Here is a 23644-nt window from a genome sequence, read left to right as displayed (position 1 = left end):
CTTGTGCGTAGGGTTTTTTAGCAGTGGGGGGAAAACGGAGGACCCGGAGAAAACCCAGGAGGTTCGACAGTCGACCCTACTCCTTGTCACGTATAGCCGGTTAATCGAAACCAGGTCAGTTGACTCAATTACAGACCTTGTGATACAACGCTCACGCGCTAACCATTCGGCCATCCATCCACCCTTCAAACGGAAGGAGTCCGTGGTAATCAAAGTTGCCATAAATGGGAAGTAATCTATGCCGTTCTACTAGGTTTAAATAGATTAGTTAAAGGAGCTAAATCGGTAATATTTTGGAGCTAGAAATTGGCACAAATGGGTCGCAACACATATAATAATATAATAGGAATTTATATAAACTGTTTTACATTCAATCGTTTCTGTTTTATTGTGAATTGCCATCAGTTATGTTCGGCGATATACGCCAGAAGTCTCAACCCAAAGTCAGTTTCTAGCGTCTGGTTATTCCAGTCAACATCGATAGTATTTATTATGCATGCTCTACAAATAAGAATATGGCATTACCGTTTGATATGACGTGTGGAATATATGTCTAGCATCATTATTTGAGCACCTTGTTACAAATTGCACTGAAACGCATCATGGTACACGATTCGTGTACCAATGGTAAAATGTTTATTTTGTCTGAAATATGGATATCAGAAGTCCATATTTTCCAGGTAAGATCACCACACCAATGTTGATTTAAATTACAAAAACAATCGTGTTTTCAATGTCGAAGATTTTGGATGATATTGGGTTACGGACTTAGCTACTCTAAGAGTTACTCCACTTCTGGTTTGTGTATCCCACAATTTTCATGTTGAGCTCATACAAGTTTTGGAGCAATATAATGTCAAATCTAATCTTCATGGCTATGTGGTAGGAAATCGGGATGGGGGGGGGGGGTGTTAATGTAGAAGTTAATGGGATAATGAAGCTTAAAGTTGCAATTTCATATTTTTAAGTTATATTTTTAAAATTTATTAAAATAAAGCCCAAAAATAGATGGTATCTATAAACAGTCCTACCTTGTTAAAGAATAACCCCATTAATCCTATAATTCACTATTGCCAGTTGAGAAATTGGCAAAAATATCATTTTCATCTTCAAATTCCAACGTTTGAAGATAGAAAACAAGGGAGGTAATTGGGAGGAAAGTGTGTTATTATTTCCGGTGTAAATGAGTTTTAAGTGTGAGAATGACACCTATGATCGTATAATAGTGAGTTGACAACCTATTGAGCAAAATACAGAAATAATTATGTTTTGACTTTCTTAGAAAATATGAAATTGTAACTTTAAAGTGCCTTACAACCTGCTATCAGTCCTTCGAATTCTAATGCCCAACTTTGCAGCTCTTTTGCAGAAAGAAAAACGAAACTGGCAATGCTCGACAATCTCTTAGGTTTATTCTAGAAAACATGTGTTAAATTTACGTTAGAAAACCCTACTCACTCTTGACATAAAACTAGGGTTACATTAGAAAACTAACCATAATCTATCCTGAGATAAAATTAACGTTAGATTAACGTTCAAATTATAACCAATAACACACGTTATTATCATATCAATTGTTCGAATTAAGAAACCGCCCAAAATAGTATCGTTACATTCACGTCATATAGCTAACGTAAATGTATCCATAGCCATTCTGACGTTAAATTAGCGTAGTTTTAACTAAATCTAACCAAATGACGCAAAAGTAACGTAAATTTCACATCAGCTTGCTATCTGGGTATATATATATATATATATTGCTACATCGCCTATGTCCAAAGACCACTTTTGTGGCAAATCTGTATTTTGAATAAAATAGAAATTCATACAGTAAATAATATAATGTTTATTACATGGTAAAAGTTGATATATCCAGTATGTATACAAAAAACATGGAATAAATGATAATATGATTCAATATACATCGCAAAATTATTTAAACGCGTATGACCCCATTCTTAATGCTGTGCCTATAGCATTATAAACTGTGTATGCGGAACATTTTGAAATAGAAATCCAATCCAATTTTTCATAAGCATGACCGCGCACAATAGAAGGTCATTTGGTATTGAAAAGAAACTGGTGGGCATTGCTTATAATGTCTGACGTCATTATTAACAGTTGTTCTTACTATAGCATTACGTAAATAGCAGCAAGCACTTAAAATATTGATTGATATACTGCAATATATACAACCTACAAAATATTTTTTCTAATAACGTTGATAAATGAGTGTTATCTACTAGACCAGAAAAACCAGTTAAATATGTCACAACCCATGTATCCGATGACTTAAGTCTGTTCCAGTCTTTTTTTTCAACATTCGTCTTGGTACGCATTTCTTTGTACATAACCATGGACCGTATATCGCAGTCGTTTTCTCTATAAAACATTCTAAAGATCAAGATGACGGCGCAGTCGATCAACTGTGTCCATAGTATGTATACACGCAACGAAGCATCGTGATGGTATCGTCTTTATTGCATTCCAGGCCATTGCTTAGACAGTCCAATATATTTGTCGACATTTATGTGTTATAGCCATATGGTTAAATTTGAGTTATTCATAGTTTTCTATGAGCTATGATTTAGTAACATTATTTGATATCCTACTTGAGATTATAATCATTTCATATATGCTTATATGTATATAATATTTATAAGTACCCAGTATGTCCGTTCCAATATAGATTTAAAATATATTTTAAAATTATCAAACAATATTTTTGATACTACGAAGATATACAAAGTCTCGAACCATTTCTCCTTCATGAACCCATATTATAGCTGAACAATTAAATTGCGGGAAGCACTTTTTTTCCTTTATTTACACCATACTTCTTCACCAATTTGCCATTTAATTATATAAAGTTTTTGCCTATTGAAATTGTAGAGTTTATTTAGAACGGAGAAATTTCTTATGATATGATTGCACAGCTGATTGTATATGGCCGTGTTCGGGTAGTGACCAACATGGTGCCGTGGCGTTAAATGTTGGGTCGTGTCGTTCTACTAACCGGGCGCTGTCTTCCTCCAGTCTACCGTTAACTTTCATCCGTAACGTAGCTGACTTTCGTCCATTGAATGTATATTCTGTGGCGGTTATAGTTTTATGTAAGAACAATCCTGAAATAGATGATATTACATTTATTCCGTTGGAAATTTGAAACAATAACCAAACAGTTGTATTTATACATCTAACTATATATATAAAATCATCCCGGATACAAATCAAGGGGAAGCTAACTTTGTGTAACACATCGATAGGCTATAAGTGTATGGTTACTGTATTGGCTTTGTATTGGAATTGAGCACTTGAACCAAGGATAATATCAAGTATAGCCAAAAGCATTTTGAACAGAGAGCGGCGCTACCAGGTTTGTATTATAATTTCGCGTGGGCAGCAAAATAAAAAAGACCACGGTTTCTCGAACAAGAGCCGGCTGATTTTACGAAAGTTTAATTAAATTTCAGTTGTTCTAAAAATATACTGATCGACTTGTAGATCGACCGTGTGAGGATTGGTACACGTTTAGTGCATTGTTCTTGAATCAGAAATTAGATTCGAAAAACAGCGAGCACAGAATCCAGACGCAGATATGGAATATGTAGAAAGTGACCCAGACCCAGAAATCTCACGATCACATTTGATTTAAAAAATGGGTTAACATACCTAGAATACCTGACGATTGTTTAGATAATCTGTTATCTTTATCAACTTCTACATTGAGAAAATCATCTCCATCATCGTCGCCGTACCAGTGTTTGTGTTTCTGTATTAAGATGCGTACTCCTGACTTTAATCTGATGGTCAGCACCTCCACACCTGGGCCAATCTTCGCCATGGCATCCCCAAGATGTAAGACTTTGTAACTGTCCCATTTATAAGATCTAGTATTGATCACGATTCGATCTAACTTAGCTAGTATTGTAATATTTCCATAAAGAACTGACGAAGCCTTGATAAATCGTCGTTTATAGCCATGCTTATCTGTCTTCTTACCAACTGTTAACTTTATATTCACTGATAGATCTGAAACAAAAACATTAATAGATAATACGTAGATTTTACATTGCTTAAAGTCTCTGTACGTGTTTGCATTTTTCGGAAAATAATTCACTCTAAAATGTAATAAAATTTTATTAAGATCACAAAATGAAAATTAACGGTAGTGGAATCATTTGGATTAATAAGAGGCACATCAAAGTGGAAATTATAGATGGTGGTGGTTTGCGCTGACTCTCCTATATATTATATCGTCGTAAGAGTATGCCGAATGCTGATACATTTTCAATTCACCTTATCTTCGTAAATATTCAAGGTATCAAACCATTTTACACTAATATTCCTTTTAAATATTGTGGTTTGTAAGGTATTAATAAAATGACGACCAGGCTTGAAAATCATGATTTTGCTTTATTTGTTTAATAAAGACGAAATAACAACTTACCGATTTCCGGATCCTTTATCAATTGAAACACATCATTTTCTTTGCCCTTGACATCAAAACATACAGGAACCTCTAACCCAACTATATCTACCATAAAATGGGGATCTCTACCAACTGAAATGTTTAACAAAATAAGGGTATAAAATATCATACCGACAAATAAGTGTAAAAATATCTAGAGAACTTATAAAGTAACATCAAGTGTTTCGAAGAGTAAGCACAATCAGCCCCGAACATTTGCTACTAAATCTGAGTGACCATCCCTCAGTCGGTTCAAAATACACTGGATATTCGAATAAATAGTCGGGTATCTACAGAAAGAATTAATTAAACAAATCCAACAATTTCATTTAAAATAACATAAACATAAATGTTACTTTTTCAAATGAAGAAAATGAGATTTCCTACAATACCTCTACCCCGATTCCGCCATCCACCAAAGGTTCCAACATTAAAGCCTGAAAAATAAACGAAATAATTAATACCAGAAACGACTCATGATTGATATTATGACAAAATGTGTCCTGTTGCATTGTTTTTGTTTTTTATGTACCTCGTGATACATCGCTGACCAATCAGCCTCAGATCTAGATTGGAATTTGTATGTAACAACCCGTCTTCATTAGCCCAGTAGGACGTTAAACCCCATTTCATTTCACTTCATTGCATTTGTATGTAACAATAAATAAGAAACTAATTTCTACCTTCGCCTTCATGTGTACTAACAACATCTCTCTGTTGTTGTTGTTGTCTGTCATCACCCGGTTTGGTTACAACCATAGATGTTACAGGTGTCACAAAATTATACTGAAAATAAAAATCTCAAAATAATTATTATTTAATCTTACAGATAATTTGACTGCAAAAAAGTGAACAGCGTAGCTAAAGTGATATTAGATATTGCAGAAGAGCTATCCTACCCTACTACATATACCAACTGAGTTCCAGCAAATTGGTTTTGTTTTAGTTCTTTTTGGTTTGTTTTATTTAAATTTATTAATGCCAGAACGTCAAATACTCTATGAAATCATTTCCAATATCATATTAAAATTAATGTATTCCAGTAAAATTTAAAATCTAAACTAAAGCACATCTATCAGTTTTTAAAGCAAAATTAACTATTAACGAAAGTTTGTATAATAATCAAAAGTGTATGTGCACTAAACACAATGGGTACTATATATATCAGTTCTGTCTTTTTTGTTTTTTCAGGTAAGTAAATACATCATTGTTTTTAATTTATAAAGTGCATTCTAGAACAATACAACATCTGAACTAAAGCATATCTAACTATTTTTTTTAAAGAAAAAACTGTAAACGACAGTTAATATGATAATCAAGATTCTGTGTGCACTAAACTTCTTGGGTATTATACATTAGTCCTTCCAACTATTTATGAATATATAATTTATTAAAATCATTCTTTTTTCGGTATGACGCCCAAAATGGTTTTATCATATGAATATGGTTTTACGCTGTTAATGTACAACGAACTTTTTTGGAGAAAATATAAAGTAAATGAGTGCACAACTGGTGAACAAATGGGTACAAGTTAATAGCCAGACATTTTTTTGGTAGAATTTACTGAAAGTATACTAGAGGCTTTGGGTTGAATGAAATACTTGTTTGAAAAGGGAAAGTAAATAAGTGCACAATATGTTGACAAATGGTAAAATATTGTAAGAACGTGGCATATGTATGATATCTATTTCATTCATTCATATCAATATGAGACAGACGTAACAAATTTCATAATCGCATGTTTGGGAAGATTGTGGTATCGTTGAAAAACAAATCTGATCACTAATCAGGAGTTCCAATATCAAACCCAGTGTTGGCGTACAAGTTCTTACTTTTTGTCAGAGCTAACGTGCACACTTTAGAGTCCACGAAAAGAACTCTTTACATATAGAATTCAAAGAGTAGGCGGAACGCAGCTGTCTGTGCATACGTTCGCTTACAGTACACGACATAGCGTTTGCCCTTCTTTAGCCCGTGTGATGCAGAAGATTAGGACGTTAAACCCCATCTCATTGCATTTCTGATTACTCATCATTGCTTCTGAAAGTCATCGTCTACGACCGATGTGGAAACTGGCCCGTTTTTGTGAATATAGCCTGATGCCAGCTAGTGCGTGGAACCCGATTTTAAACCCGAACCGAGGAATTGCACCTGTTAGTTACAATGAATTACAACCCAATAATCTTTTTCTTAAATCTACCTGTATTGACATATCTACAGCCTGCTTCTTCAAAGCTTCCCTTTCTTCTTCCTCTATGGCCCCCTCTCGGTTTCTGAGGATATCTTGAATCTTCAGGTACGCCCACATCTGAAACATACACGCTATAATTAATCAATCTTTTTAAAACTATACAAGTGAAAGGCAGATTCGCTTTCCATTGAAGGTATCGCCTGACCTGTTGTTACATATTGACGAATGAACTAGTACAACTAAACAAATGAAGTTGCATTAAGTGTTCTAGAAATAGTAAGGATGTCCTAAAACATACACAATACCTTGTAACAAATATTATAGGTAATTGAAGCAATGGTCAACATTTATAACTAATTGAAGCCAAAATTTTCATTTACAACTGATTGAAACAGTATAATTATTTATAAATGGAATTGGGTTTAACGTCCTACGGTTCCGCTCCGACTTATAATCATTTATAAGGAATTGAATCAATAAATATCAGTTTTAACTAACTGAAGCCATAGTTCGGATTTATAACTCATTTATACAATTGAATCGATAGATATCATTTATAACTAAATGAAGCAATAAATATCGTTTAAAATTAACCGCAATCTAGTTAAAATATAGGTCTATATTTCGTTTCGTTTTTTATACTTTCGATTACCTACACTACATGTAGACCTAACAAGTTATAGTGGGAGTTCACGTTCTATGACGTCAGGTACCAAGCAAGCGACATTTGACCTGATTACGTCAGTCATTCGATTAACCAATTATCGACCGCCATGTATTTTTTTATCTACTTTTGCTTTGTTTTGATTTCTATTGCCGCTAATGTCTACCCACAGTTCCGCGCAAAAAAGATCAAACGCTCGATTCGACAGACCATTTGATTGGATGACCCCTCATTTCAAGCAGAACACGAGTTAAATAACAACGCTTCCAGATCCAAGTGTAGTAAAGACAAGTAAAATCGAAATTTTGAACTATAAAAACAAACCGAAATTGGATCTGTGTTTTAATCAAGTAAAATCGAAATTTTGAACTATAAAAACGAAACGAAATTGGATCTGTGTTTTAATCAGATTGAATTAACCGAAGCAATACTTAGCATTTATAACTAACTGCAAATAAATATCATTGATAACTAATTGAAACAATGAAAATCATTTATACTAATAGATAACTTTTATAAATAATTGAAGCAATCAATGTCGTTTATAACTAGGTGAAGCAATAGTTGTTATCATTTATCAAATGAAAGTCCATAGAGCTTCTAATTACGAACCTTTTCTGTGATATCTTTGAAATTTTCAATTTCCTGTTGTCTTCTGACGTGAGCTTCGAGTTCCAACTCTATCAAACCTTGTGATGTATTACCTCTGATATGTATTGGTAATGATTCTAAGCTACCATTGATAAGTTTTCCAGCCACTAGAATTTCCGAACCATTGAAATAATTACTAAAATCAGAATCTGTTATACCTTCAACCGAATCGTCCAAATAATCAAAATTAAGATCTGTTATCATTGAAGTGGACACTTCATCATAGAATCCTTTGATTTGAAGAGCTGAATCGGCTTCTTCGTAGATTCGTCTGGCAAAACCATCATTCTGGACAGCGATTTTCTTCATGAGTTGCCAATCAGCGTAGACACCAAAGGCGAGGGTGTAAATAGGTATATGATATCTGTTACTGTCTCGGATGTTTTCCAGAATAAGTGTATCTTTTGTCTCGCCAACAGTTGATCTTCCATCAGTTAAAAACACTATTACCGATCGGTTATGTTCACTGGCATGTTCATATAAGAAATTAACTCCCTTTAACATAGCTTCATTAATATCAGTCGCTAAAATAAACACAAGAAACAGGTGTTGATCACAGACACGAAATAAGCATATGAAGTGGCTATACAATAAAGTCAAGTTCTCAGGGATTTATATTATTGCTTTCAGTCATCATTTGTATCCATATACTTTATTTTGTTTTCAAGCATTGACCTTACTTGCAGGCTACTTAATTGCATGTGAACTTCGTGAAACGGTGCTCTAAACCTTATTATTCTGATAGTTTTGTTAGGTCTGAGGTGGGACTAATGCCCAACACCATATCACATTGTCTTTGAATGGCTTCGGTCTATTAATTAGTTTATTGTTAACCATTTGTATATAACCTTCTGTTAATGACTAGAGAAACCTAGTCGAAACGTCGCTCAGAGAGAGAGAGAGAGAGAGAGAGAGAAATGGGGTTTAACGTCCACTCGACACAAACTCGGTCATTTCGGGACTAACATATGGTTTAATTTTATTTCAATAATTCGCTTGCGCGTAGGGGTCTTTAGCAGTGGGAGGAAACCGGAGGACCTGGAGAAAACCCACGAGGATGGACAGGCGACCCTACCACGCCAGTTGACTCAATGACAGGCCGTATGATACGGCGCGCGCGTGCTAACCATTCGGCCATCCAACCCTCCGAAACGTCGCTCAGTAATAAGCAGTAATTGTATATTCTGTAACATGTTAGATTGTATCATTGCTTGATAACGGCGAGGGCACCCCCATTGAAAAGTTGCAATTAATAAACCTAGTGAATGTTATTCATAAAACTGTCTGTTATACGAGCGTATATCGCTTTCACTAAATGCCATTTAAAGATAATAAATATAATGGTGTTTACAATAATACACACTTGGTTATTTATTAGTATGTATGATGGACGTAAAACAAGTTCAATGTATTCTGTATTTGCCGTTATTGCAGTCTTTCTGTTTCATTTCCTTTATTAGGTAGTAAACATTATGATTAGTTGTATTTACCTCCTTTAGTTTGCAGGTTTTCTATTTGTTGAACAGCTTTCACTAAGTTAGCATCAGTAACAGGTACCATATCTTCATTGTTCCAGAACTCAGAATACGTATTGAAATCTAATATGTTAAAACTGAAACATATTTGAACATTTGAAATGTTTTTGGAGACAATTTAAAAGAGAGCATAAATGAATAGGTTAAATAAATGAAAAGATCTACTGTACAGTATTAGTTGTCACAAAATCAACCTGAGACGTCTTCTTATGCTCTGAATTAAATCTTTGGATTTTAATGTTATTAAATTGTTATTTACTGGTTGATATTACATTATCTGTTTTGTGTAATGTTTGTTCCAGATTTTTTTTGAGTAGCTATGATGTTGAATAGACTAACACAACATATTGACACCCTGAACATCTATCTGGTTAAATCACAGATCCTATTTGGTTTCGTTTTCATAGTAAAAAATTTCGTTTTACTTTTCTTTACTACACTTGGATCTGGAAGAGTTGTTATTTAACTCGTGTTCTGAATGGTGTCAAGGATAAGCCAATGAACCGGTCTGTTACGGCGAGCTTTAGGCCTTTTTTAGCACGGAACTGTGGGTATCCACTAGTAACATCAATGCTGATTGGTTAATCAAATGTCTGACATCATAGGGTCATAAGTCGGTCTTTTGACCCCTGACGTGACCTATCGCTATAACTTGTCAGATCTTCATGTAGTGTAGGCCATCGAAAATATAAAAAAACGAAACGAAATATAGATCTGTATTTTAATCAGATTGCCCTGAACATCCACTTTTAAACCAGATTCCAATTTGCTGAAGCAATTTCAATTTACAATCACGCAACTGAAATGTGCTTCCATAACAGCAAAATAAGCCCAATTGCCAGATAATATTTATAATACGAGTCTTAAGTTAAAGCCTCAACATGCTAAAATAAATATAAAATATGGCGTTCAAGACGATACCGGTAAAAACAATCTGGCACTGGAAAAACATTTTAGTTCCAAAATTATTTAAATCAACCAATGCTACATAAGTTAAGACCCATTGAATGTTCACATTGGGTGCTATTGAATTCAAACCAACATATTTCAACCTTAGGTCTACAAACGTGGTAATAATATTTCTATTCTTCATGGCGGTTTCAATTCTTTGATGTGGTTAATCATATTCAACAATAGTGCATATTTTTGATTTCTCTAGAGATCTGGGAGCCACGGTGGCTAGGTGGTTAAGACGCTGGCTCGCTTGCCTGGAGGTCGGGTGTTCGATCCCTGCATTGGCCGAGAAAGTTCATCTGGATTTTTCGACGTGGTTTCCCCTTGTCAGTGGTGCAGAACGGAGGGCCTGACAAGGACAGCTGTCTAGTCCTTCGCATGATACGAAAAACCGAGGTCCCGTGTATACATTGGAATGCACGTAAAAGATCCCTTTGCAGTTGGAATTCGATATAAGGGTAGGCGATAGTGTCGCTGCCCGGGCAAAATTTCCCTCATAGCACACTGTATGGCGTATGCCCGTCTTCATTAGCCCAGTATAGGAGCAGAACAGTAGGACGTTAAACCCCATCTTATTTTTCTAGAGATCTTATATATGTGTTTCAGTACTGGGACAATAATAAAACAATAGTAAGATAGTTTACCGATCACCAGGTCTTAATTCACTCAATATAATCTTCATGGCAGCCTTGAGTTGATCGAGTTTGCCAAAATCCATAGAAACACTGGTATCCAGGATAAATAAAATATCTTTCGGGAGTGGGAAGTTGAGCTTAGGAGCGAAGAAATGAACAAAATAGCCATCGATAATCTGCAAAAAAATCATTTGTTGAAACAATAATCATATTTCAACCATTGTCCTAATATTTGTTACTGCAAAAGACATGTTCTTTTGAGGTTATGGGATATATTCAGACTTGTTTGGTGACATCCGCTCATGATTGTTTCGAATACGGTAGAAAAGATTGGAACGGTGAATCTTCGAAAGGACAAAAGATTATTTAACAAAACGTATCAGTACACCGGGAACATCGAAATGATACTGTAACAATTCAATTATACTTACCAACACATCTCCAGCATCAAAATCTCTTTCAATATCATAGAGCACACTAAACATGCCTGATATGCCCCAGGGATTATTTTCTGTTTGTTGATCTATTGTTGGTCGGAAGGTAATATGAGCTGACTGGTTGTTATTTTTTATAATATATGCATGGGGGTTATTAGCTGCAATACAAAATTAAATATGCCATTAGTTTTCAAATGTCTTTATTATGGAGACAGTTCAGAATCCCGGATAGGTGTGATATTTAGTGCGCAGAATGTGTCAATCTAATATGGAAATAACCATACAACTGAAAAGCTGAACGTTCAGGATAAACGTTTGACGAGGACAATGAGTTAGGAGTTCTGCCTAAGCTAGTGCCGTCCTCACCAGACTCATGCCCCGTTGTAGCAGGGTCGGTTCGCAATACAACCAGGAACTTGCAGACGGGGTTGTCACCTGGAAGTTGCCATAGTTGAGTTTTGTTGTATACCTTGGTCAAAATAATGAATATTGACTACCTGTTAAATTAACACTGGTTAAAAGATCATCTCTGATTGGTGGAACTTTGAGAAATGTGATTGGTCTAGATTCTAGGATGTTGACGTCTACACGAAGATCACTGACTGGTTCACCAGGGTTGACGTATAATGTTTGATCATAGTATCCCCGCTTTCTCTTTAATACCTCCTGATAGGTCAAGTTAAAAGATACTTTCTTCATGGCCTTGATGTTCACTTGTACAACAAACCGATTCGTATCTCGCGGTCTACAAATAAAATATCAGGAATAAGGTGAGTTGGTGACGCTGTACATGGAAATTATTAGGTAATGGTTATTGAGTGCTGAAAGTATATGAGAATGTTTCGCCCTTCTTGCATTCGCGTTAGCTAATGCGAAGGCGACGCGAAAAAACCGTGGTTTATATCTGTCATCCGCATGAATCCTAGAGAAACACCAAAAATTTAAGCTTGAACAATGGGGTCGTGCCTGACATATACCGACCGGAAGACGACATGACGTGAAATGACTTCTTTTCTTCTTGGTTTCGTCTTAGTTAACGCTGAAAGAAGGGACAAAGGGGGTACTTATAGGATTCGATAGAATGCTGCTCAGTAATTCAATTCATATCTAGTTTAAGGGATAAATACTAAAAAAAATGGTTAATTCCTACTGAAAGACACTACCTATTCAACTAACTGATATGTTTTCGAAGAAAATAAGGACTTTCAGTTTTAGGTGGATTGTCCGCATGTTTCCAAACTAACTGTTGGTGTATTGTCTGGATAACCACGTCTATTAGACTACCATAATCTCGCACCATTAGGCATAAACAATAGCTGAATAGGCTAAAATCGTTTAACTGAGTTGTTTTTATGTACGAGATGATTTCTTATTTTGAAATTTAACATTTACTTTTTAGGTAATTGTAAAACAACAATTTATAGACAAAACATTGTCTATATCAAAACCATATCTAGAGTAGAGAGTATATTATAAAAACTACGTCCTTTATTTTTTATCAATTATTTATTTATGTTATCATGTTCAGACATTATCATATACATCGAGGAAATACTGAGTTCGTTTAGTTTAGTTTAGAGTTTTAAAAACAAACATTAGTCTGGTCAACATGTGTTTTCAGTTCGTCCAAATCTTGCCAGATTCAACTTTTTATCCTTCTATTTTCTCTAACAAACGATTATTCACAGTTTTACGTTCGACGTCAACGTCGCAGGGCTGTTAATATGTTTGAAATGTAAAGGTCACTGTTGACATAGATGAACAACGGCGACGATGATGACTATCACAGTGATGACAATAATGATAATGTCATAATGTTTATGATGAAGTTAGACGTGGTTGTGATTTGTTTTGATGACGACGATGCAGATGATCGTTGACAACAATAAAAAGGGTGACGATGATAATAGACCAAACAATGATTATAATGATAATGACGATGATAGGAGACACAATGATTATAATGATATTGACAATGATAGGAGACACAATGATTATAATGATAATGATGATGATGGGTAAAACAATGATAACGACGATGATAAGGCAGAGAATGATAATGAGTGTTGATAAGCCAAACAATGATAATGACGATGATAGACCAAATAATAATAAAAGGTCAAACAAGGATAATGACAATACGGTGATAAAAAGTCACCTTGCTGCCAGATGTCCAGCACTCTCCCCTTCCTTTTTAGCTTTAAGATATTTACGTTTAGCTGATTCCTTTTCTTCTACCAGACCTTTATATTCTTTTCCTTCAACGTCCCTGTAATTATAACAAAAACGTTTTTAACAGTTTGAGGTGCGGGAGATGGAACACCAAATATCTATCTGCCAAAATACTGGCTTATTAAAGAACTAAGGACAGTTGGGGTTAAGTCAAGGGTCGAAGAAATGTGCAACCCTAACAGACACACCCAAAATGCCACGGCCCCCAACTAGGTTATATAAGCGGGCACTGTTCCGTGGTCCAAAAAATTAAAAATTGTGCCAGGATGCGTAGGGTATTAATATCTAGCGCGCATGGAAGAGGCGATAAACTGCTTAGTTGGGGGGCATGGCATTTTAGATGTGCAATACCACCAGATACCCCGCAGACTTACATTCTGATGATACCAGATATGCATGCATTGATACCATATAGGAGAAAATTGGAACACTTTTCAGGTAGGTTGCCCCCCCCCCCCGGGCTCCTGGTCTATAAACCCTGTCCAGTGCATTCTTTCAGTTTGAAGTATGATGGCGATGGGGCCCATTATTACACGTCCTCTGGTTACAAAGAAAATGAAAATAAATCTGTTTCTAAATAATCAATTCCATAATGAAAACGATTTCTGTTCTTTGATCCAACACATAAAACAGACACGAACGGTTTGTTTCATTTCTACATTCTTTATTTTCTCTTTGAAATCTGCTATAAAGCACATATTTTCATCCATTGGCACAGCTGGGTAAACCACTGCTTTTAAACAATACATAACTATTAAACAAACCTCTTCTTTGATTCCTGTTCAAGTCATTGAATGTTTTATTACACAGGTTTTCTAACGGTTTTCCAAAGATTGTTTGAAGTCGAATGAGTATGGCCATAAGTAAACTAACTTTAATATCTTGGAGATCAACTATTTCCTACCAGCGTATAGTTCACAAATTAATTAACATGATTCGGACTTGGGGTGGTGGGGGGGGGGGTACGGTTCCATCCAGATTTTGGCCGTGGAGAGAGAGAGAAAGAGAGAGAGAGAGAGAGAGAGAGAGAGTGATGGGGTTTAACGTCCACTCGACACAAACTAGGTCATTTCGGGACTAACGCATGGTTCAATTTTTTTATTTCAATAATTCGCTAGCGCGTAGTGGTCTTTATCAGTGGGATGAAACTGGAAGACCCGGAGAAAACCCACGAGGTTGGACAGGCGACCCTACTCCATGTCACGTACAACCGAGGAATCGAAACCACGCCATTTGACTCAATGACAGACCTTATGATACAGCGCGCACGTGCTAACCATTCGGCCATCCAACCCCCGTTGGCCGTGGAAGTTACTCGGGATATTCCATTCGTGTAGGATTGCTGGCTGGTGGGGATGCGGTGGCTCAGTGAGATCCTGGGTTCCATCCAGGTTTTGGCCGTGCAAGCAGCTGAGGATTTTCCATTTGTGTAGGATTGTGGGCGGTTGGTACGAAAACAAAATTAGGCTAAGTTGTACTCCAAGATGACATGTCTTACATCCTACTCACAATTGGCCATATAGATTCACTTACATGACAAAATCGGCTATAAATGCGCTTTCTGGTAAAATAACATCCATTGAAACTTCTCTCGTTAGGTGACTTGGATTTGATATAGTACTGGATACTCGAGTTGTTGCAAACCGGTACTTGATGTCCGTGGATATATGTAACGATTCAACCACTGTCGCCTACAATATAAACAATAAATTGTGATACTGGAAATTAAATTCTGATGTAATCTTAATTTTATAGTGCACGAGTCCCGCTGTTAATTATTCATTTTAGGTACGTGACAAATTGTGATTTTATTGATACGTATACTTACTCTTCCAGAACACAAGATACTAATTCGCTATTAGGTATTGCTTATTTGCATACCCCCTCCCCCCCCCCCCCACACACACCAACCGATCACTGTCCCGGTTTTGCCTAATGCAATTTAAAGATACATTAGCTAAGAGTTTAATAAAGAATTCGTAATTCTTGCTATAATAATTCAAAAATAGATGATTAAAAAAGAAAATATTTAAAATTTCATTCAAATTACTTCATTCTGAGCCAAATTATACTATTCAAAAAAAGTAGGGGATATTTGATTTTGGGGGCATAATACTAAAATATGCAAATGACTACGAAAAAAGTCACTATAGAACCTAACAGAAGAAACATTTCCAGATACATGTGACGCCCAAACGCACCAATAGCTACCGCATGGAATGCAGGTGATGCTTGGGATCATCATGGGGGTCCAACCCAAGATTTGCACGACTCTGACTTTGAATTTTACAGTCATTGTGGCGGTTGTGGCGCGGACGATGAATGTTTCTCAGTCTGTCATAAGCAGGCTATGGTCCAGATACCGTGATACACAATGTGTACAGGACAGACCACGCTCAGGTCGACCAAGGGCGACAACTCAATCCCAGGATCGATTTATCCGTACCTTGGCCTTGAGAAGTCGTGTCATCACAGCAAATCAGATCAGCGCTCGTCTTCAAACAGACACTGGTGTGAGAGTGAGTGGCCAGACGATTCGGAATCGACTGCATAGGGGTCACCTTCGCGCCCGACGTAGTCGCGTGATCCCTTGTTTGAGAGATCATCACATTCAGGCAAGACGTCGTTGGTGTAGGGATCGTCAACACTGGGATAATCGACGCTGGAGCAATGTGATGTTTTCAGATGAGTCAAGGTTCACTGTTGATTTTTTGGACAGACGTAGGAGGGTGTGGCGTCGTCGAAACGAGCGCTTCCAAGACGTTAACGTCATCAGACATGATCGATTTGGGGGTGGTTCTGTTATGGTGTGGGGAGGCATCACTGTTGCTGGAAGAACGGCTTTACATGTTGTTGCAGGGCGTGTTACAGGCCAGTACTACCGGGACAACATCTTGGCAGTCCATGTTGTGCCGTTCGCACGACGTCATGGCCGCCGTTTCATCTTCCAGGATGACAACGCAAGATGTCACAGGGCCAGGATCGTTACAGGTTACCTCCAACAACAGAACATCACCACATTACCTTGGCCAGCACTGAGTCCCGACCTCTCCCCCATCGAGCATGTCTGGGACATGCTTGGACAGAGGTTACGTCAACGTCAACAACGTCCTGCCAATGCCCAAGAACTTGCTGCTGCGTTGCAACAGGAATGGGACAATCTGGACCAAAATGACCTTAAACGTCTCATTAGGAGTATGCCACGTCGGATCAATGCTTGTTTGGCAAACAGAGGAGGATTTACCCGTTACTGACTTGGTTGTGATGCTGTGGTAACTTTGCTGTTTGACCCCGGGTATCATTTTACCCTTATAATGGTCAGTCTGTGCCTTACTTAGTCTAACGATCATTTGGAATAAATCGATGAATGTGAACTTCATTTCATTTTGTCATTTGTTTCTTCGTCAGTTTCATTAGGTGACTTTAATAACACTTAAAAATCAAATATCCCCTACTTTTTTTTAATAGTATATTACTGTTTGTAGTTTTGACAAGATGTAATCATAGTGGTAACCAAGATTCTGGTATATTCGGGACTTAGCCTCGCTTTCCCATTTTTTAAATGGCGAACCGCTCTAATCTAGTTAAAATCTCGAGTATCCGATGCCATCGAGAGATGATCGTGGTCTTGTTTTGTTAATAAATGTCTAATTAATAGTTTATATAACATTTCAGACCTACAGAAAGACCTACAATAAGTAGATTTAGCTCTTACATAATGTATGTTTAATGGAATTTGGTATTAGGCCTTTTTCGAAGTATTTTTGTTATCTTTTGAAACTAGTCAGCTAGCAATTGGGTTGTTTCAAGATATCAACGGAAGCATGAACAAAGATTATTAGCAGTGTGATTAAAATTTAATTTTAATTCGCTGTTCGTGTTCTTTCGTCGTTTTAATGTCGTATTTTTTATTTACCAGAGAACCTGAACTATCAACGCGAAATGAAATAAAGATAGACTTTTAATAAGATTGCGCTGTACACATCTTCACCGGTTCGTAAAAATACTAATATTGGATTCGGCAAGATTTAACTATGCAATTACTTCGGGCATGTCCACGTGTGATTGAATGTAAAATCTGAGATACATCTGTGATGTCATTACTGAGATATACAAGTTTCCTTTTCGATTTAAAGGGTCTGGTGGTGGTTTTCATGGACTTTAACGAACTCCCTTGTTGAATACCTTACTCAAGATGAGCCTAGGATTATTTTGAATATGAAACATGTATTATATCAAATGTATTTTCTTTGCTAAATGTGGCAATCCCTCTTTATGTTTAAGATTTTGTTTTAAGATACTAGATTTTTTATATTCAAGAATAAGTGGCGAGGGGTGCAAAACATGTGCACAGATGTATTGTCCCACCCAATGGAATTGACAGTATTTACGGAGCTGGTTTCAATTTGAAAAGAATGTGGGGTTAGGAACTCCCGGAATTATCGGTACAATCAGCATGGTGCCAGTCTAGAACATAAATAAACCTTTAACTTATAAATTGATACAGAAATATACATCGACATTAAAGATACAGTAAGAACAATGATGTGCTATTTCTGTGGGTTCATGATTACAGATGACGTTTTTATAGTTGGACATGTTACTACACATTTTAATCTAAGGAATCTATTAAAGGATCTTCCACCAATATTAGAGTTACCTTTTCTTATCTCTAATTCGGATGATCCTTACGCGAACATTATGGCTAATCTGAGGGGTAGGGGGATTCTATCCCAATCGTTGGTCTAACAAATAACTCCATATTTTATACGTTTTAGAAACTCAATGGAATGGTCCGTATTTCGATGCTAAGAAAAGTCGAGGTACGCGTTGACGTACACGAAACAGAACTCTTGGAATTTGTTGAAGTGTCCGGCAAAATATCCCACATACTATACTGCATGACATTTGTAGGTTTTCGTTAGCCCGGTTAAACGTTAAACCATATTGCATTCCACCGATATTGCTACAGGCGTAGATGTAACGATGTCAGATAACACCAAAACTTACATTAGAAGAGTGCAGACAAAGACGTGTCATTATGACCACAGAAGACAATTCCATGTTGTATAACATTCTTAACGATTTATAATCTGCCAAAAATAACACGAACCTATACACGTGCATGCCGGTTGCATATGTGATAAATATCAATAGGTTATTAATGTCAATATGTCAGAAGATAGATGGTTACACAGTTAGAATTTCTCTTGTGAATAACATATAATTGATTTTTGTTTATAAACGAAATGCAAACATAGAAAAAGACCAAACGTATCCAATTTTGCATTGTAGACAAGTTTACGCTTCAAAGGGCCAAAGCTAGATAATTCATTTGGTTGAAATTCATTGTGCCACATTGTGTCATTAAATGCAAACTGTGCACAATAAATCATAGTTACCATAAAAAAAATATACCAAATAGCGGCGACTCGTTCTTATTTAATAACAAAACTACTAAATGTTTTGGGCTTGGCGGAGAATTAGTGCAGTTTGGGTCATCATTGTACGCAATCTGAGCCTTCGGTGAATAAATACAATTCGGCTAGGGAAATAGCTATTTATCAGAACTTTACGTAAGGTGTACATTAAGCCAGAGCAGTGTTGAATTTATGAGACATACTGTCATTACTGGAGCGAAATCTTAGACAAAGGCAGCATTCTCAGAGATTAGAAGATTTTATTCTGTAATCACCCTCATAAAACTTCGTCAGATATTTATTTGAGGTTTATTTGAAACCTACAAATTGGTTTGTTTAATCGAGGAAAGGTGTGTCATGTAAGATAATTCAAAGCAGAAAACATAAGTTTAATTAGTCCTCGACTTTCGTTTTAAAAATAATTTTTTGAGATATAGTCCCATTTTTCCTCTTTAAAGTCGGTGGCGCGAACCAATTGACCTGTACAATTGGTGAATAAATCAGCCACAAGAAGGGTTTACCACAAACCGAGGGCGGACAACATTTTTTTTATATAACAATACTTTGACTTGGGAATATAATTAACTACATCTACGTCCATTCTTTAACCTGTTTATTCAGGTGACGAATTGGTGAAATTTCTGGTGGCGGGAAAAAGGAAACTGCACTAAATTTCCTATTACAATCGGTGCTTAGATTCCATAATAATCTCCATGGTGACGATAATTTCTAATAACTTCCAGATAATCGCAGAAGTCAAGTGAACACAATTACTAAACACTTATTTTTCTGACATGAGGTCTGTTTACACATATTTTGTTTTGGGGGAACCCTTGGGAATGCCCATTTACGTACATCGGTGGAATTTCATTTTGACACTAAGGAATTATCATACGTTTTAATAATTTCCTGAGAAACTTTCTACAGTTCTTGGTATTAGTGGGAACGCATGCGAACATTTAATGGACAATGGGTTCGCTAGTGTTGGGTCATTTTCAGTACTGTCTTGGACAGCAAAATATTTTGACATGCGCTCAAGTGTCCCCGCTACCACCGGAACACAAATGTTTTCGTTAAACACTTCTCGTGAACGGAACAATATACAAAAACCTTCAAATCTTTAGGAATTCTGCTGATTTAAGGGGTTTTGTATTTAGACACCATTTCACTAATAGAGTTCGTTATAAAGGAAATGCCTTTACATCTAGTCACATACTGTACCATATAAAATAAACTCAAATCTTGTAGCCTTCGGGTCCCACAACAAAACTCTTTCATGTTGTATATACATTAAAAATCATTACTATCAGAATATCAAAGAGCCTTCAAACGCACTGCCAAAAAACATTTCAAAGAAAGGTCTATTTTGGTTGTATAAGATATTTCTGTATGTTCTAGTTACTTCCAGGAACAGATTAGAACAATCGTATATCTCAACAATATTAGAAACTTCGCATTGATAAATAATGTTTATGTTAAATGGGTGAATAGGTAACAGCTTTTTATTCTTTTTCAATTTGGATCGGGCATTCGGCGGGGTTGTGTTAGGGTGTCGTGTATGCCCTAGACTTCCGAATTCTAGGTATAAACTATCGCCAGAATTAGGTAATGACGTGTGTCGTGTTTGAGGAAGGATATGCTTACACTTTCTAGAAAACTGCACACCCATTATTATCGTGGAAGTATTCAAATAGTTAACACATTCTGGTGTACGTTTGTAGTTTACCGTTTGTACGGTAAATGTATGTGTACGGTTTTCTGTGGTGAAAAGGCGGTATTTCCGCTTACTTTTATTCAAATTCTACTTTGAACCTTCATTTTTTTTTCATTCGTTCAATTTTATTCCTTCTTAGTTTCTGTCTTTTGCTAAGGTTTAGCAGCACTAAAATAAACTACCCGATGAAGTTATAAAATGAATGGACAATGCCTGCTGTATATTAGTCGCAAAATGACATACCAAACTTAGGGTGTCTGTTTACAGTTAGCTCCGCTTGAGAACAGACATTAAGCTAGTTGGCCAATATTTTAAGTCCTAAATCGACGATTTTAGTCGACAACACCAAGTATACTTCGAGAATTTTGTTAAGTATTTATTAGACTTCCATTTAATAAAATTGAAAAAGTTTATTTAGTCTATGTGTGTATGACAGATGAGAAACGGAGTAGAACCGCAATACAAAACAGTATACTATTTTCGAAGTATGAAGTAGATGACCCCTGTGTGTAGAATGTCAAAATGGCTGAATTATAGAGATGACGTGATATTATACTCCCATTTATTCCTTTCCTTCCCATACGAAATATATTGCCTTAAAATATATTTTCATTACTAATTTATAAAGCATTTTTATTTCAAGATAAAGTCCTTATGAATGAAATAGTGGTGAGATAATTGATAGGAAAATAAACAATGGCAGTGATATTTTAAGAAACGGGTTCAGAAAATAGATTAGCCTACAACTCGCATAAAATTAATAAAATGTTTTACTCTTAACCTAAATTTGATACAAGATACTAAAAGCTTGAGCCCCGGTTTAACACGTGGAATGGATTTAGTTTTCGGGATAACGTAAAAAGTGAAAACTGAGTTGATCTACGACGTTAATATATTCATATACAACCTACATATTAATAGTTTCATTCATAGTAATATTACTTCTAAACTAGGAAACTAACTATACTACAATAGGTCTATAATAAAACATACCTCGGGGGCCTGTTTCACGAAATTTTAACTAAGATAAAATCCAAATTTTAGTAATTGATTAGACTGATTTTAGTGCTTAGCCAATCAAAATTGAAGTATCTACTAAAATTTGGATTTTATCTTAAGTTAAAATTTCGTTAAACAGCCCCCTATTTACGATTATCAAACCAATCCTATATCTTTTATTTAGCCTAAATCGCTGATCCTAAACAATTTTCTCTCTTTTTATAGTCCCTTGTAACTCGGCATTAACGCAAATTTCTTTAGACAAATGCTAACACTGACATTTTGGTATTATTTTCAAGAGCCATACTTAGTTATTCAGCTAGTAATGTTAGGAAAAGCATAATACAAATAACTAAACAAACAAAAAAATAAATTTAAAAAAGATAAAAATATTTTCCGATCGACCGCCTGGGAATTGCGCTCTACATTCTCGCTAAATTCACCATAATCTAATTCACAGAAACAATATCGTACACTAATAAAACTTTATAGATACAATTAGATGGTTTTCATTAAAAGCAAACCAAGGTTCTTTTTAATTTAAAACAAGGCTGTGATGTTACTGGGATTTTCTTTAATTGCTGAGAGTTTGTAAATTGCCTGTTTTTCTAAACTATCTAATTAATTGTCATGGATGTAATGTCTGTTTTCGTGATTGGAACAAAAGATGCCATAAAAAATGGCTCAATCTTAAAATCATTAATAATATTATATTTAAACCAAACAGATATTACCCTTCAGATATCCATTAGTATTAACTCCCGCTAAAACTTGCACCTTGCTGACGTTCAAAAATAAATTTAAAAATACTTACAGCACGTTGTTCTGACAATCCAACACATAAAAGAACAATTAAAAACACAGGTATCGCCAGGTGTAATGGTGCCATCTTTAAATTGTCTTAAGGTAACCAATTTCCTTCAATTATTCCCCTTTGCAGACAGACACCTATAAACGTTGATTTGTCTCCTATAGATTAGATCATATCTGTGACGCCGGCTATTCTATTTACTCCATCTGCTAATGCTTACATAATAATGGTATAACACATGTGTTTTCCTGGGCAAGTTTCAATTAGATGTATAAAATGCAATTTCTATTGGTTGCGTGCCGTCTGGTCGGAAACTCGTGACCCAATACCAATACCATTGTCCTGACTACCTGAATTTATCTCAACAAATTTTCTAGATTTTTTTTATACCAATGTGAGTAATGTTTGTCCTAAATAATCCACACCAGGTCTTTAAGGGTGTGTGCCATTTTATTGCATGAAACTTTACATGTTTCAATACTTATAATAGGCAGACTTAGTTCATTTGCAAGAAGATTTTCATTTAATTTTATTTAAACAGAGCTCCGAGGTAAAGAAAAAAAATAACATTTATCGGGCTATGTTGCACCGAGTAGGATCAAAAAGGACTTAACAATTTTGCACACAATTCAAATAAAATCGTCATCATGACCATCGACGGCTTATTAGTGACTTCAAAAGGTTACCTTTTACATGATTGTAGAACATTAGACATTAGGAGAGTATCTTTAAGTCCGATTGCATATGCTAACAATCTGAACACCTGAATACCACAAGAAGTTGGTTTAACATGGGCGCCTTGTTTTATACTGGCATTTATATATGTACGGATGTCGTATCTTAAATACTTTTTATTTATTAAAGAGACTCGAGACTATTTCTTTTTGACCGATTATGCTTGTAGTCGCGAGGTCAAAAACGTGTTAACAT

At 35.8% G+C, this 23644-nt stretch overlaps 1 protein-coding gene across 1 annotated transcript; it reads right to left on the bottom strand.

Annotated features, from left to right (window-relative positions):
- Positions 1–1861: 1861 nt before the first annotated feature.
- Positions 1862–22884, bottom strand: LOC126827193 (inter-alpha-trypsin inhibitor heavy chain H3). The gene is made up of 14 exons (XM_050556430.2): positions 22718–22884; positions 15304–15461; positions 13697–13807; positions 12036–12283; positions 11533–11696; positions 11111–11277; positions 9468–9589; positions 7939–8501; positions 6672–6779; positions 5155–5257; positions 4864–4908; positions 4451–4564; positions 3673–4032; positions 1862–3125 (listed from the first exon to the last, which is right to left on the bottom strand). Exons 1-14 carry the CDS (start codon positions 22790–22792, stop codon positions 2896–2898), a joined length of 2568 nt encoding a protein of 855 aa, XP_050412387.1. The 5' UTR covers positions 22793–22884; the 3' UTR covers positions 1862–2895.
- Positions 22885–23644: the final 760 nt, after the last annotated feature.

The sequence above is a fragment of the Patella vulgata genome, chromosome 7 (genome assembly GCF_932274485.2).
Source record: "Patella vulgata chromosome 7, xgPatVulg1.2, whole genome shotgun sequence".
Lineage (NCBI taxonomy): Eukaryota > Metazoa > Mollusca > Gastropoda > Patellidae > Patella > Patella vulgata.
Note: the sequence above shows the minus strand (reverse complement) of the source record. Positions and strands in the feature narration are given on the sequence as shown.